The 16,055-nt window shown below is 46.8% G+C and overlaps 1 protein-coding gene across 1 annotated transcript in view; it reads right to left on the bottom strand.

Moving 5' to 3' along the window:
- AQR (aquarius intron-binding spliceosomal factor) overlaps positions 1–16,055 on the bottom strand; it is a 183,795-nt gene that overhangs the window by 51,907 nt on the left and 115,833 nt on the right. The window contains exons 20-22 of the mRNA XM_073577867.1: positions 6,246–6,487; positions 6,015–6,161; positions 5,756–5,825 (exon numbers count right to left, since the gene is read on the bottom strand). Coding sequence (XP_073433968.1) covers positions 5,756–5,825; positions 6,015–6,161; positions 6,246–6,487 — 459 coding nt within the window. The remainder of the gene's footprint in view (positions 1–5,755; positions 5,826–6,014; positions 6,162–6,245; positions 6,488–16,055) is intronic.

Here is a 16,055-nt window from a genome sequence, read left to right on the forward strand (position 1 = left end):
GCTGTGTAATGGCTGCACGTGCCTGGTGATTCCCGGGAGGGAATGGATGTCTGCAGCATGGAGAAACAGCCATGAAGAGCCTGTGTATGCCAACCTGTGTGACCACAGGGAGGACAGAGAGAAGCTCTGTCAAGGACGCTATGCTGATATGAACTTTATGTTGCTTGCTTTGGTTTATGCTGCATAAATAAACCGCATGGACTATAATGGTTTTATGGAAAACCCGTGCCGGATCTGGTTTTGTGGCGGCTAAGCGAGTGATCCCCTATGCGAATGACAGCGCTACCTCACAATTGGTGGAGATTGCAAAGGACAATATTGTAGCCTTGTTGATGGGAGCAACGGAAGAGGACTGCAAAATTCTGTGGCTAAGGGCAACGCTGAGCCAGGAGGGCTTACGGTCGAGAAAGCCGTGTAATATACTGACCGGCCACGTGTGTGAGCAGAGCCTGTGACCGCCTGCAATTGGGGAAGCCACTGTCCAGCTGTGGTTCTGGAACCGTGGGGCGGCCTAGTGAGTAAGGCACTGTCCGGATCGGTGAGTCCAGTGCGGCCGCTTCCCCTGGAGAAAGACTGGTGATTGCTAAGGTGCCTCTGCGGAGAAGAGGTACCCGAGGACCTGTGTGGCCGACACAGGTAACGGACTGGTGTTCGTGCGGTACTGACCAGGGTCAGTGAGTAAGACTGTGTACCTGGAGGGTTCAGTGAGGAAAGGTCCTGGAGGGTCAGTGTTGGGAGATTCTAGGAGAAAGAATCCGATCCCGGGAGCACGTGGTATGACCTTAGACCTGGTGAGGCGCGAGTGTTGGGTAGTCTAAGGCGGAAACGGATGTCCTGAAGAGCAAGTCCCGAGCCCCTGGACCTGGTGAGGCCGGGGTGCGGGGAGACCCTGCGAGGAGGGTCGCTCCCTGAATCGCACCCGGTGCGCCCTGTGTGTTGGACGGTCTCAAGAGGAGACGGAACGTCCTGAATAGCACACATGCAGGACACGTGAGTTTTGTATGGAGCGTTTTTTTTCTTTTCTCAACTCAGCCTGTGGTGGCTCAGTGGGAGTCAAGAAGGTGACAAGCGGCTTCCTGTAACTCGGCGGGGTTACAAAGGGGACAAGCGGCTTCCGGTAACTCGGCAGGGTTACGAAGGTGACACCAGCAGCTGTGGTGGTGCCAACAAGGACTTGTGTGGTATCGTAAGAGACATAAACTGTGTTGTGTGAACTGTGGTCTGAGAAGACCGGTATAACGGACATGGGGAAATCCCGAAAGGGGGCGGTGGCCCAAATCGGGGTGGTAGCCCAAAAGGGGGTGGAGTACCAGAGGGGGGCGGTGACCCAAATTGGGCTGGTGGTCCAGAAAGGAGTCGGTGTGTCAAAAGAGGAACAGCAGTGTTCGTGTAGCGTGTTTTCAGAATGTGGGTTATACTTTCCGGAGCACGACGGACTGCAAGTGTGTACCGTGATGCTGCACCGGGGAGGAATCTCGGGACGGTTGGACTCAAAGGGTCAGGTGACTCTGTTAGGAACTCCTCTCACTTTCTGTCTGACTTAGAAAATGGCCCAGAATCGCTGTAAACATGGGGTCACTGTGAACTATGCGCTAGACAGAGTGGTGTTTGAGGGGCCCGGAGGCAGTGAGTGCCAAGATGGCGGTATACCACCAGACTTAGTGTATACCTTGGAGGGGGGCCGGGACTTTGTTGTGTTTGATGACCTATGGTACGAGGATGGAGACGTTCCTACGGTTGCGCTAACAGATATTAAGATGGTGGCGGCTCCTGATGCGGAGAGGTCAGAGGTAGAAGTGACCGGAAGAAGGGGTACGTCTGCCCAACGGACGGACCCGACATCTCGTGACAGGACTGACGTTGACCTGGTTGATAAGACGGCTGAAGTATTCACACGGTTAGTGGGTAACTGGAGGGATGACTCGGCAAGTCGGGGTGACTCAGACTCTGGGGTGACTATGGCTCTGAGAGAGACAGGGAGCACAGACTAGAGGAGCTAGAAAAAGAAGTCTCTGAGCTCAAAGGTCACATGGTAACGTGGCAAGGACTGAATAAGGCCCTCAGAGAAGTGGTAGAAAAACATGTTAAACGAGAAAGAGCCTTGAGACAAACGGCCGAGCACAGGGTCGAGGAGCTCGAGAAAGAAATCTTGGAGCTCAGAGGTCACCTGTCCACCTGGCAAAGTGTGAACAAGACCCTTAGGGTAGAGATGGAAGAATTCAAAGAAACTGTAAGAGATCTTCGGCAGGAGAGGAAGTTGGATGAAGACTTACCGCGGGTGAGTGCGAATGACAACAAGACGGAACTGCCTGTACCAATCGTGGCAAAGGGTCATGAAGAGATAAAGTCTCGTGAAGTTTGTGAGCTAAGAACTGAAGAAGACAGTCACCCGGTCGGGTCAACGGTAGTGAGGGAAGTGGCCATGGTAAAGCCAGAGTCTTCTGTCCAGGAAGAGAGTAAGACCACGACCTTCAAATCTGTGATCGAGGTACCCGAAGACATGCAAGAAGCCTGTGCTGAGGACGGTGTGCATGAGGCTTTCAAAGAGGCAGTCAAGGCACCTGAGACTCGGCAGTTGGTGATAATATCAGCCGGGGAAGATACAGCAAACTGGGTAGCTGTCCTGAAAGAGATGCATTTACAATGTCTCCACGCCAAACAGCTGGTCAGGCGGAGTAATATGAAGGCTGCTGGACGCCTAGAGTTAGCAAAGGAGGCTATGGATCGGCTGGGTTTGCGGAAAGATGTGGTTCCGGTACCCAAAGCTCTGATTGGGAGAATCGTTGGAAGACTCAGGAAGGTAATGCAAGACCTTGTCAATATCTCTGGTGTGGTGAGGATCTCTCCTGATGATGACGACCAGGTAGCCTGAGAGACTTTCGGATGCTCGTAGAGTATCGAGTGGGGTACCTGCAAGAGATTGAGCAGTTGAGGTGGGACCGTCGGCGAATCAATAAAGAGGTACGGAACACCAGGTGGGGGCCGCCTTCAACCCAAGATGTAAGGATCCGAACGGTTCCTCCAAGAAGCGACATGGCAGATGGCCGAAGAATGTCAGCAAGTGGTAGTTCGACTGGCAGGATGACGTTGAGAGACCATAGTTCCTGTGAGACGCTGAATGAGTCAGACTCAGGCCAGACACTAGGCTTAACTAAGACGTATGACCGTACTGACCGGGGGAGCTGGTCGAGGAACAGAAGAAACAGGGAGAGGAATGTGGTGACCAAACAGTGTCTGATGACGCAGACAGGCTGTGACTGGAGGGCCAAAGATCAGGGCCGATATGCTAACCGCTGGGGGCGGGGGAGGCCTAACATAGGAAGGAGGCCGTATTACAGATGGAGACGGTTCTCTCGACCTGGGGGGCAAGGTGTAGTGAGTGCCCGGTACCGAGATCCTGGGGTTATGCTGTGTGTTCAACCCCACTGGTTTGAACAGAGGGGGGAGGTATGTGGTGTAGTGACCACTGTGTCCGCTAAAGGGCGCTTTGTGGATGTCTGAGGAGAGAGGATGAATGGCAGAGTCATGATTGACCATTATGCATCTCAAGGTGGGTGGCCTTGAGATGGAGACTGATGTGTGTGTTGATCAGCAGTGATACTGCTGACGTGTTGTGTCAATATGTCAGCGAGAAGTCTCCAGGTAACTGGGGAGACGGGCGGACCCAGGGGGTGTGTTTAAGAACGCTATTCCAAAGTGTGTGTGAATGGTTCAAGGACCTATGATGAGGTCATAGCCATGTGACCTGGTGGGCGTGGCTACGGACCATATAAGGTGGCCAGGGTAGGTCACATGTGGTGAATGCAGGGATCTGGTTGGTCCGTTGTGAAAGGTCCTGCTGGGAGATGTGTTTCATGGCTAACAGCATGTGGAGTGGCTGTGTGTAATGGCTGCACGTGCCTGGTGATTCCCAGGAGGGAATGGATGTCTGCAGCATGGAGAAACAGCCATGAGGAAACCCGAACATGGGTGAGATAACTATGAGGCTGAAGAGCCTGTGTATGCCAACCTGTGTGACCACAGGGAGGACAGAGAGAAGCTCTGTCAAGGACGCTATGCTGATATGAACTTTATGTTGCTTGCTTTGGTTTATGCTGCATAAATAAACCGCATGGACTATAATGGTTTTATGGAAAACCCGTGCCGGATCTGGTTTTGTGTCGGCTAAGCGAGTGATCCCCTATGTGAATGACAGCGCTACCTCACAGTACATATACATAAGAGTGTGTACCCAGCAACAATTTTTCCTATTAGTTCATTTTGATCACTGTGATAGACCCTATCATAGTGATCACAATAAAAAAAGTAGTAAATCAACCCCCATTATCACCCCCTTAGTTATGTAAAAATAATAAAATAAAAAAAATGTATTTATTTCCATTTTTCCATTAGGGTTAGGGTTGGGACTAGAGTTAGGGGTGGTGTTGGGGTTAAAGTGTTGTTGGGGTTAGGGTTCGGATTGAGATTAGGGGAGTGTAGGGGTGTGTTAGGGTTGGAGTTAGAATTGGGGGGTTTCCACTGTTTAGGTACATCAGGGGGTCTCTAAACGCGACATGGCACCCACCATTGATTCCAGCCAATTTTGCGTTCAAAAAGTCAAAACTGTGCTTCCTTCCCTTCTGAGCCCTGCCATGCACCCAAACAGTGGCTTTCGCCCACATACAAGGTATTGGTGCACTAAGGAGAAATTGTACAACAACTTTTGTGGTCCACTTTCTCTTGTTACCTTTGTGAAAATAAAAAAATTTGGTTCCAAAATAAATTTTTGTGAAAAAAGTAAAATGTTAATGTTTTCCTTCCACATTGCTTCAGTTTTCATGAAGCACCTGAAAGGTTAATAAACTTATTGAATGTGGTTATGAGAACCGTGATGGGTGCAGTTTTTAGAATGGTGTCACTTTTGGCTATTTTATGTCATATTGACCCCCCCAAAACGCTCTTCAAATATGAGATGTTACCTAAAAAAATGGTTTTGTAAATTTTGTTGGAAAAATGAGAAATCGCTGGTCAACTTTTAACTCTTATAACGTCCTAATAAAAAAAAAAATTAATGTTTCCAAAATTGTGCTGATGTAAAGTTGACATGTGGAAAATCTTTATTAACTCTCCACTCTCTGATTTAAGGGTGCAAAAATTAATTGAAAATTGCAAAATTTTCAAAAATGTTGCCAAATTTCCGTTTTTTTTTTTCCCCATAAATAAACGATATCTGCAAGTGGCGCTCATACTCCACACTGAATAAATCAAGGATGCTTTGAAAAATTTAGTTTCTGTTTTTTCATCGTTTGCAGATCACTCTAATGTCTATCTATCCTGTGATTTCCATAATGACTTTTCCTTCCTGGGGTTGCTGTACGTTGTTCGAGTCCTCCACGGGGTGTTAGTGGGGTGTACTACTCCTTATTTTTATATGCATGTACAGGCGGTTTTATTTTCTACTGTACATAAGAATCAGACATAAAACCATTGGATGTTGTCTATATCAGGGATCCCCAACTCCAGTCCTCAAGGCCCACCAACAGATCATGTTTTCAGGATTTCCTTTGTATTGCTCAGGTGATAATTGCTTCACCTGTGCAATACAAAGGAAATCCTGAAAACATGACCTGTTGGTGGGCCTTGAGGACTGGAGTTGGGGAACCCTGGTCTATATGAAGCTCATACAAGTGATCTGATTAGTAAACATTGCAACTCTTGGCAATAATGGCAACGGTATGTGATTTTATTGCTTTCAATGGCAAATTTGGCGTCTTACCATGGTGAGTCCAGGCTGCATTCCTGCACGAATAGCTTCGGTCTGGGTAGCAGTGAACTGGATGGTATTCCTGGACACAAGACACATTGAAGATCTTACATGTCCGCAACAATGCAAAAGCACAAAACGACGTTACAAAAACACAAAGCTAATTAAGTGTAACATTTACATCAACCTAGTACCAGACTGATGTGTGCCATGGTGCTCATGTATCAGTACTCAATCAGAACAAAGACCGCATAGATAAGTGAGCTGTTACCGCTTAGGCTGGTTGTAGGGGTAAGGACCTCGGTTGGGAATAACGTGAGGCTCCACAATTAATGTAGGTGGCTCATCTTGTATAGGTCCTTCTTCATCGCTTTCTTTTCGTTTTTTCCCTTTACCCCCATGGACAGGAAAAGTGATCCTGAGAATAAACAGCAGATTAGCAAAAAATATTGGGACATGCAAAGCTCCAAGCATTATTCAGTCCCTGGTAGGGAAAGGTTACCTGAAAGGGGCCTGGTGCAAGGATGGGTCTTCCACAGTGACCTTCACCTGATGCCCTGGAAAACAAGCCTTCAGGTGGTCCAGGCTCAGAAAGGTATCATTGAAATCCAATGTTGGGATCTGATTCGGCATTCTTGTGTAGTGGGCGCTTCCTGGATCGCCATACCCCAATATAATATCATGAAGCCAGTCAGGCACCACGCAATCAGTATTCATCAGCTTTCTGATGGTTTCCAGGACGGCCTGCAAAAGTACATTCAGATTAAACCTGGAAAAGGCAACGAAGCAAAGTCAGAATTCCCTGAAAATTAAGACTTTTATCTACTGCTCCTGTTCATAAAAGAGCCTTGACACCTATGCCGGAAGCATTTATTACCTGCACCGAATACCATCGACTTAGAATAGGATGTATTAATTTCCATCATGATTTTGATATTTTTGACAGCAAGAGTAGCTCTGAAGACTGCACATTACTTGCCAGAAACAAGACATTAAATGGAACCTGTCAGCAGGGTTTCACCCCCCCCCCCCAAATTATTTATATGCGTCTGTAGCTTTCAAAGAAAAGTCCAGAAATATCTTTACATGGCCAGTTCGATCACTCGATGCTGGGAATCAGTGATTAAATTTGATGCTGTAAGTGAGGCTCTGTCGCTCCAGCTCTATTCCCACCCAGCGCCATGTCCTCCTGCTTGACTTATTGCTCTGTAGCCTGAAGACACACAGCATAGAGGATATCAGACAAGCAGGAGGAGGGGAATAGAGCTGGAGTGACAGAAGCTTCAGATCTACCATAGCTCTTCAGCCTCATTTGCATATCAATTCAAACGCTGATTCATTAGTAACAGAGCAAGGATTGAAAATAATGAAATACAAGTTATATTGAAACATTTTTCAAAAAATATTTATCAACCTGTTCTATAATTTGCTGCTGAACTTGTACAGCATTTTGAAATTACGGGTTTGCTTTAAGAATTATACATATGAATTTTGGAAATCCAATGGTTACAAGGATATTTTATTTAAAGCGCCACTCCTGCAGTTTTTTTTTATTCTACTGGGAAGTGGTGTTACAAATCTAAGTTCCCAGAAGCTATCCTTCTACTTAACCAGCCGCCATCTTCAGCTCTTCCCACCGCCTTTCCGGCAATTTCTGACTGACCGGAAGTCAGAGGGAACAGTCCGAAGCGCTCAGTGTAAGTCTATGAGACCCTCGTTCTGCATCTCATAGACTTACATCGAATAGCTATTTCCGGTTCACCCAGCAAAAACTGAAGCGGCCCGGCAGGTCACAAACTGCTGGAGACCGACCGGAGGTGTGTTGGGAACTGCTGAAGACGGTGGCTGATAAGTATAACACTAGGTGCAAGGAACTTAGATTAGTAGCAAGGGGATATTAAGATCAAGACTAGTGATGAGCGAACATGCTGAGATAAGTTGTTTTCCGAACATGCTCGGGTGCTAACCGAATGTCTTTGACGTGCTCCAAAAACATGTTTCAGTCCCTGTGGCTGCATGTGTCACGGATGTTCGACAGTCGCAACACATGCAGAGATTGTTAGGCAATGCATGTGTCCAATAGCCTTGAGACATTCAGGAGCGGGGACTTGAAACTATATTTTTCGTGTACGCCGAAGACACTTGATTAGAACTCGAGCATGCTCAGATAATACCTTACCCGAGAACGTTCACTCATCACTAATCAAAACCTAATGTTCAGGGTGACATATCAAACTACACTGACAAGATGCGAAAAGCTTAGTTAAAGTACTAGTCCAGCGATTATCTTTTACTATTTAATTCATCCTTCTACCAATCCTGCAACATCTACGATTGCAATCAATATTATCCAACCCCCTTTTCAAGAGTTTTTCTTTTAGCAAAACTTACAAACTTTTTAGGGTTTCAAACTAAATAATCAAATAAGAATAATTTAAGTAGATCAACACAATTAATGTAAGAAGTGGATTCTCCAAAACAAAACGCCACTTCTAATGACTACTGAAGTCAGGATTATTCAGCCCCTTCAGGCACCTACTTCTGGCAGCATTCCTGCTGTGGCAATAGCTTCCTGTTCATCAATACTCTTGGGGTTGTTAAAAAAATGGATGAGAAGAGATGATTGCCTTGCACAAACTAGAAGATGGATTCAAACAGCAAAGTCATGACTGATCCTAGGAAATACTATTGGAAGAAGAGTTTGCAATCTCAAGGGATGCCGTGTACATAACAGGTCATGGCAGAGAAAGGAAACCATCACTGGCTGTCACCAAATTACTGAGGAGGCAGGTGATCAAAAACCCCAAGTGACTGCAAAATACCTGTGGAAAGATTTGGTGGCAGCATGTACTGATATTTTAGGTTTCAGTTAAACCAGTTTCAGTTAGGCCATTCAGACATCAATTTTTTGCATATGAGTGCTCTTCGTGATTTTCACGGATAGTCCTTGTACCTAAGATAGTGAATGGCGCTGTTCATATGGTTGCGCTTCTTCATGGACTTAATGTTCCGTACAAAATCGCGGGGACATGTCCAATACTGATCCGAGTGCTGGATCAAAATGGGCAAGATTATAAGTATATTTAAAAAAAAGGTCAGCAATCGGGTGCTATCAGTGTGCTGTCTGTTCTTCACGGACTGATAGAAGGAATCCATGTCCAAACTCGAAAGCATACACCTAAACTGAACAGGGAAAAAGGGCACTAAGAGGACTTAAAACCAAATAAGTCACAGAAGATTCTGCTCTGTGTTCCGATTAAACAAAACTGGAACTTTTTGGATCTATGTATTAGCGGTATGTCTGTAGGAGAAAGAACAAAGCATAGGATGAAAAGAACACCCTGCCTACAGTGAAATATGTTGGGGGCTCGGTGATGCTCTTGTTTTGCTTCCTTTGGCCCTGGAAATCTGAAAAATGTGGAGTGCAAGCTGGATTAACTCAGGCTTCTGGAAAACCTAGGAGAAATCATCATAGCCACGTTTCATTACAGCTGGCATTTTATTAGTTAGCCTTAAAGAGGGGCGTTCAAGAATAAGATACATCAAATTTATTAAGAGGATCACACCTCCGAGTGCGGTCCGATTTTCACGTACTGTTAGATCTGAAACGATGAAGATATTTTTTTTTTCATGTACAAGAAAAAATGATGAAACTTGGGCCAAACTGACAGAAATCTGTGATGAAGCTCTGTCAGTACATGGAAAAAAAAAATTACATGTGAATGAGCCCTAAGGCAGTTTTTAATTAACGATACCTTCACTTTCAATTCGTAGGCTTTTAGCCCAGGAAAGGCATGTTTGATAAGTATTAGGTTTATGGTCCCATCAAAGGCAAGTCATTTCACAGCTGGTGGGCTCTTGTCACTTGGCCAACTTCATCTTAGAAGTATATTCTATAGCAGTAATGCCGTCATATATTCAATGTTTGCAGACATCTTACAGCCAACTGTCACCTGGGGGCGGGATCCCGGGTCCGTCGTCACCACTTCCGATGCCGCGGCCGCTTCGGGGGGTCTCATCGGGTGCGCACGCGCACCTCTCGCTCCTAGTTCCGTGGTTGCGCTATGTTCCCAGGCGCACGTGCGCTCTTCTCAGCTCTGTCTCCAGTCCTGTCCTCTCTATTGTCCTGGAGGACCTGACCCGGAAGTCCTAGTGCTTATGTGCTGTATCAGGCTACCTCTTCCTATTGGAGGTGCCTGATTATTGTTGTGCTTCCTGGCTTAGTCTGCTTGGTCCTTGCCTGGCTGTGCGCTGTATTCGGGTCCTCTGCCTTGTGCTCTGTTCCTGTACTCTGTCTTGCCGTGCTTCCCAACATGTGCTCCGTACATACACTCTGCTCTGTGTTCCATCGTGCTTCACTGCACACGCTCTGCCTCTGGTCTGTGCTCTGTCATACACCTCTGCATACACTCAGCTTCTACCTTGTTCCTGTCGTGCTTCTCAGCACACCTTCTGTCTAACCTTGTACTCAGGCGTGCTCCTTTGCACGCGCCATACGTGCCCTCATGTACCTGCCTTGCACTATTCTGTGTCTCTTGCACTCCCGTGTACACGACTTGTATTGTCCTGTATTCTCCGTGCTCCCGCACACTTGCCCTGTATTGTCCTATACCTTCCGTGTCCCTGTGTCCACGCTTTGCACACACTTGCTGCTAGACACATTCGTGTCTCCTGTGAGCCGGCCACCTGGTGCCAGCAGTCGTGGTACCTCACCCCCTTGGGCTTGCCCCTGACACTCCCTGTATAGGGGGTGGTCTTCACTAGGCCAGCTCGCCCTAGGTGGGCTGGTGCCACGACCCAGAGGGTCCACTCCAGGAGTCGTCACACTAACAGAGGCTGCTGTACAGTTATGCTTATTTCTGCGTGCGGCGCTCATATATCGATACTGAATAAATTGCGATGTTGATAGTAATATGCACATGATGAAAAAATGCTAACATGTCCTTCGATACCAAGATTTCCATAAATCTGGGACTTCTCCTTCTTGGTGATGCAATTTCAATGTTGAGAAGTGTAATGAATCTTAAATCAGCCATAAAACTTGTTATATGACGGAAACCTAGGTACTGGGTAACATAATGCATCTTCCCTGCCCCTCGCATTACTGCGCATCAGCTTCATCTGGCTGTCACATCATATTCTCATACAAGGAAGACGCTTCTTTACAGTTCTAAAGCCCAGGAGGGCAGCGATCGTGGTGAAGACGGGGCAGCTGTCTTCCTCCAGATCACTCTACATTAACCTGATTATTTTTTCAAGAACGCTTTATAGAAAAACCTACCACCCCATCCACCAGTTCGTGGTAAAGTGAGCACAAATTAGGCTAGACTATAGACCAGAGCGTAACCCGTATACCAATAATAAGAAGCCTACAAACTAACCCCTATTCTATACTACGTTTTTTCTCTTTTGAGAGTGGGATTATTAATCACTAATGTAGCAAATCCCATAAGTATAAAATGTTCCAAGATAGGAATTGATTATTCCTCATGTCCGTGCATTTGGACTACTAAAAAGGTGACAGTGTATATCAGACACAAGGTACGGAATATCCTAAATGTGCCACCTCCCGGTCTTGGCAGCCTGGTAAACCTCACCTACCTCTTTTTGGTTGTGCTGTAAACCAAAACAGAAATCTACTTTCTTGTGAAGCACGAGTTCCCTTCTTTGGCAGCATGGATATTGGCAGAAACTGCATAGCGCCGTGTATTGCACAGTCATCAGATCAATAAAAAGATCCAAAGCCGAGCACGAATACAACATTACAGAACACATGCCATTAATGGAACAGAGTCCTGCTAAGGCTACTTTCACACATCAGGTTTTCGGCGTCAGGCGCGATCCGGCGTCATGCCGGAATGCCGGATCCGGCAAATGTTTTGTAAAACCTGATGTGCCGGATCCGGTTTTCTGCCGGATCCGTCTTGTTCTTGACAGACAAAACCGGATCCGTCTCATCCGGTTCATCCGTTTTTCTATCCGTTTTTCGACGGATTACGCCGGATCCGGTTTTTAAAATTGACCCTTGTGGCCTTCCGAACGGGATTGGCTACTGGAAAACTATATATAGCATGTTCCTATAGCCCTTCTTTGACAGGTTGTAGAGGAGAAAGTGCAGGTTGGAGAGAAGAGCAAGTTACTGGCGAAGATGGATGTTGTCATTGGAAATATTACCACTAGAAGTTCTGTGACGGTTTCAGTAATGAGGGACAATTTTGCACTATACTTTATGTCACCTCAAGGCAGAGTACACTGGCAGGATGACAGAGTGTGAAAGATTTGTGCCCTAACCAAACTTGTGTACCTTCTGGACCAACAGTATATACCTTTGCCAACCAAAGTTGGCTATCTTGTCATGGTCTTACTATTTTTAGCTTTTTGCCACAGTTGTGTTCCTTGGTTGTGTTTTATGCAAAGTATTTCACCTTTTAACAAAAGTTGTGTACATTGTTAGGAAATCACCAACAATAAACACAACTTTTCAGGTGAAATACTTTGCTTCAAACACAACCAGGAACACAACTGTGGCAAAAAGCTAAAATTTACCCACATTTATATACCTGGTTTTGAATACCTTTTTACCTTTTAAATACCCTGTATTTAACCTTTTTTTTAAACATATTTCGCCGCAGAAAGAAATGACAGACAACCAGTGTAAACAATAATTTAACGTTTATTTAAAATATTGTTTTTTGTGTAAACTGTTTTTAAAGTTAAAAAAACTTTTTTAATAAAGGTTTGAAACCAACCAAATGGGCATTTTTATTACAAAAAAAACATTATATAGTGTGGGGTGGAAATACTGCTGGAGGGGCTGCGGGACACTTCGACAATGGGAGTGTGGAGAGAGGACTGGGATCGTGGTGGGGAAGGTACAGTTAGAGGTGATGGTGTGGAAAAAGCTACAGAATGGGTGGACATGTGGGAGGCAGAAGAGGTGGTGGGCGGTGGAGTGGAGGGTTGGGCAGGGACTGTAGGAGCAGATGATGTTGATGGAAAGTTGTATGGGGAAGGAGTTTGGTACGGGGAAGGAGTTTGGTACGGGGCTGGTTGCTGGAAGTGGGGAGATGTCTGGTACTGGGGAGGTTGCTGGTACTGGGAAGGTTGCTGGTACTGGTGAGGTTGCTGGTATGTAATAGGAGGGGGAGGATGGAAAGTGGCTGGAGGGGGTGCAGATGTAATAGGAGGGGGAGGATGGAAAGTGGCTGGAGGGGGTGCAGATGTAATAGGAGGGGGAGGATGGAAAGTGGCTGGAGGGGGTGCAGATGTAATAGGAGGGGGAGGATGGAAAGTGGCTGGAGGGGGTGCAGGTGGAGGAACTACAGTGGTGGGAGGTGGAGGTTGGGATGTAACCTGCTGTAGAGCACCGTGGCACGAATGCATTACATGCATCTGCTGGGTAGGAGATAGTGTTGCCATGCGCTCCACAACAGACCTGAAAAAGGTGTGGTTTGGCGAAGATCTTGCTTCTGAATGCATGGTTTGCAGAAGTGTCTTCACCTCCAGAATGCTGGAGTTGATCTGCTGAAAGCCTGCGGAGATTTGATCTGACAAGACTTTTAGACAGTTCTGGAAAGATGCATTCAGATGCAAGAACTCTGGCGCATAAGTCTTTTCCTGACCCCTCTGCCGCTGCCGCCCAGTACCCGCAGGTGTACTAGAGGTGGCAGGGGCAGAAGGGTGGGGTAAAGGGAAAGCGATCTCCTCACCAGCAGCTTCATGTAATGTAGGCGGCCACGATGCTCCTGTGCTGGTGGATGGGACAGATGGGTCGAATGTGTGGGAAGGCTGGGAAGGTGCAGATGTACCGGGGCGGTCGAAGTGTCCCTCGGTGCCGGTCTCCTCAGGGATCGCCTCAGAAGGGTCCAATCGTGCAGGCTCCCGAGTGCTGCTCACCGTGCTGTGGAATAAAGAGAAAAAAAACAATTAAAATACTGACATGGTATGGCCCTGGCTGAAAAAAAAAAGTTACATCTAACATTTTTTTTCACATGTGGTGTGTAATATTTACCTTCTAGTGACCATTGTTTCCCGGAGGAACGACAGGGCTTGTGCGTACTTGTACTTGCTCCTGCGTCCTCCAGATCCACTCGGGGCCCGCATCTCTTTATTGAACTCCTTCTTGAAACGATCCCTCACAGACCGCCACCGATTCACAATTCTGTTCCCTGAAACGAGAAAGGAGTGGTTAGTATACAACATCAGTGTTTCACAAACTCCAGTCCTCATGGTCCCCAGGGGTCATGTTTTCAGGATTTCCATAGTAAATAGAAATCCTGAACACATGATACTTGGGGACCACGAGGACTGGAGTTCGGGAAACACTGGTTTACATCAAGCAACCGGTACTGTATATACTTACGCTCTTTAATCTGGGCCCGAACATCGAGGTCCTCCCAGCGGCCCACAAGGAGCGAACAGATTTCCTCCCAGAGTCGTCGGGTAACGATAAGGTCAGCGTGGCGGCGGTCAGCCATATTCCAGAGCGGCTCCCTTTCTCTGACGAGATCGATGAGGTGGTCCACATCGAGTCCTCCATCCTCACCGTCAGAGTCGGAAGCACGCTGTGAAGGCTGTTAAAGAAAAAGACAAAAATAACATAATTAGCCTCCACAAAAGAAATGAAATAAAAAGTGCAAAAAAACAAAGCAAAAATATTTATACTTACACGCTGGTGACTGCCGCGTTGCTGTCGCCGACGACCCTGGGAGGCACTGCGAGGACCTCTTGGCCGAGCACCAGATTGGGAAGACTAGAGAAGAAAACAAAAAATGTTATGTCTTTGGATGTAGGCATTTGTTTGCTGTGTGTGGTCTGCAGAACATTGTTTTCTATGTGTTGTGTGATGTTGTGTTTGATGCAAAAAACTTACCAATTGTGAGCCCACTCCAAGTGTCTGTCCACCCCTTCCTTCTTCTTCTGGGAGCTCCTCTTCATCTTGTGAATCCTGTTTTGAAATAAAAGGCAATGAATAGACATATATTACAGAGATGATGGATTTTGGAAATAAAAACTTACCGTCAAACGCTGACGATGCGAGGGAGGGCTCCCAGAAGAAGATGTGCTGTCTTCCTGGTGGCCACACTCCATGCCTGTGGGTGGTGTTCCAGCTGCTGCCATTGCTGCTGCTGCTGCATCTATTGGGCGGCTGTTGAATAAAGAGAAACAAAGGGCCAATGAATATCTTGATATTCAATAGCCCTAGTTTGGAGGAATGGGGGATTTGATAATTACCGTCTCTCATCTGCTGCTGGCCTCCCCTCCTCAGCATGTTCCATTTGCTGCTCCATTTGGGGTGGTGGTGGTGCTGATGGTGCTGCAGTGGTCTCCTGCCTTCTCCTGCTGCGCTTGGTTGCTTTCTTGGGTGGCATGTTGGGTGTGGCTGTGGGTCCCACTGTCTTGCTTTTATATATGTCTTGTGGGCAGAGCTACTGAGCATGCTCAGACCAAAAAAACCGGATCCGGCGCATTGCGGCGCTCATAGGCTTTCATTGTGTGAAAAATGAAAGCGACACATTTCCGGATCCGGTGAAAACCGGATGAAACGCATGGCCATCCGGCGCGATCCGGCGCAAATGCAAGTCAATGGGGGGGAAACCGGATCCGGCATTGCATTTCGCCGGATCCGGTTTCTGTCAAAAGCGCCGGATCGCGCCTGACGGCGAAAACCTGATGTGTGAAAGAGGCCTAAGTGGAGCAGGCATCCATGCTTGTGCGTCTGTGCTGGGGAGAGGGGCATGTTCGCCTGATAGATGTCAGGTATAGATGAAGGTGGGCACCACAGAGGAGCCAGGATGCTGAAAACAGATCCAGACAACATTTTCCTAATCTGAAAGGGAATCTGTCAGCAGCTTTTCTTTACCAAGTCTGAGATCAGCATAATGGAAAGACAAAGAGCCTGATTCCAGTGATGCGGCATTTATTGGGCTGCTTTGTGTGGTTTAGATAAAAGGCACAGTTTTATCAGCAGATTATCACTGAAAGACTAGTAAATCTACTGCCAGGTAGTCCTCCATATTCATGAGCTCTGTATAACCCCGCACCCCACCACTATTTGGCAGTTTTCTCAATGTGCACAGTGTACACAGAAAGCAGCCAATCAGTGGTGTGGGTGGGGTTATACAGGGCTCAGCATTCAGAGCACTGCTAAATCTGCAGCAGAGAAAATAAGGATTGTATAAAGACTGTAGCAAGCAGCCCAGTTATTGACACATCGCTGGAATCAGGGTCTCCGTCCCTATATCATGCTGATATTTCTTGTATAGGATAGGACCACAAGGTAGAGATGGGATGAGACAGACAGGAGAACATG

The sequence above is a fragment of the Dendrobates tinctorius genome, unplaced genomic scaffold (assembly GCF_039654945.1).
Source record: "Dendrobates tinctorius isolate UK_male_01 unplaced genomic scaffold, ASM3965494v1 ptg000057l, whole genome shotgun sequence".
Taxonomy (NCBI): Eukaryota; Metazoa; Chordata; class Amphibia; order Anura; family Dendrobatidae; genus Dendrobates; species Dendrobates tinctorius.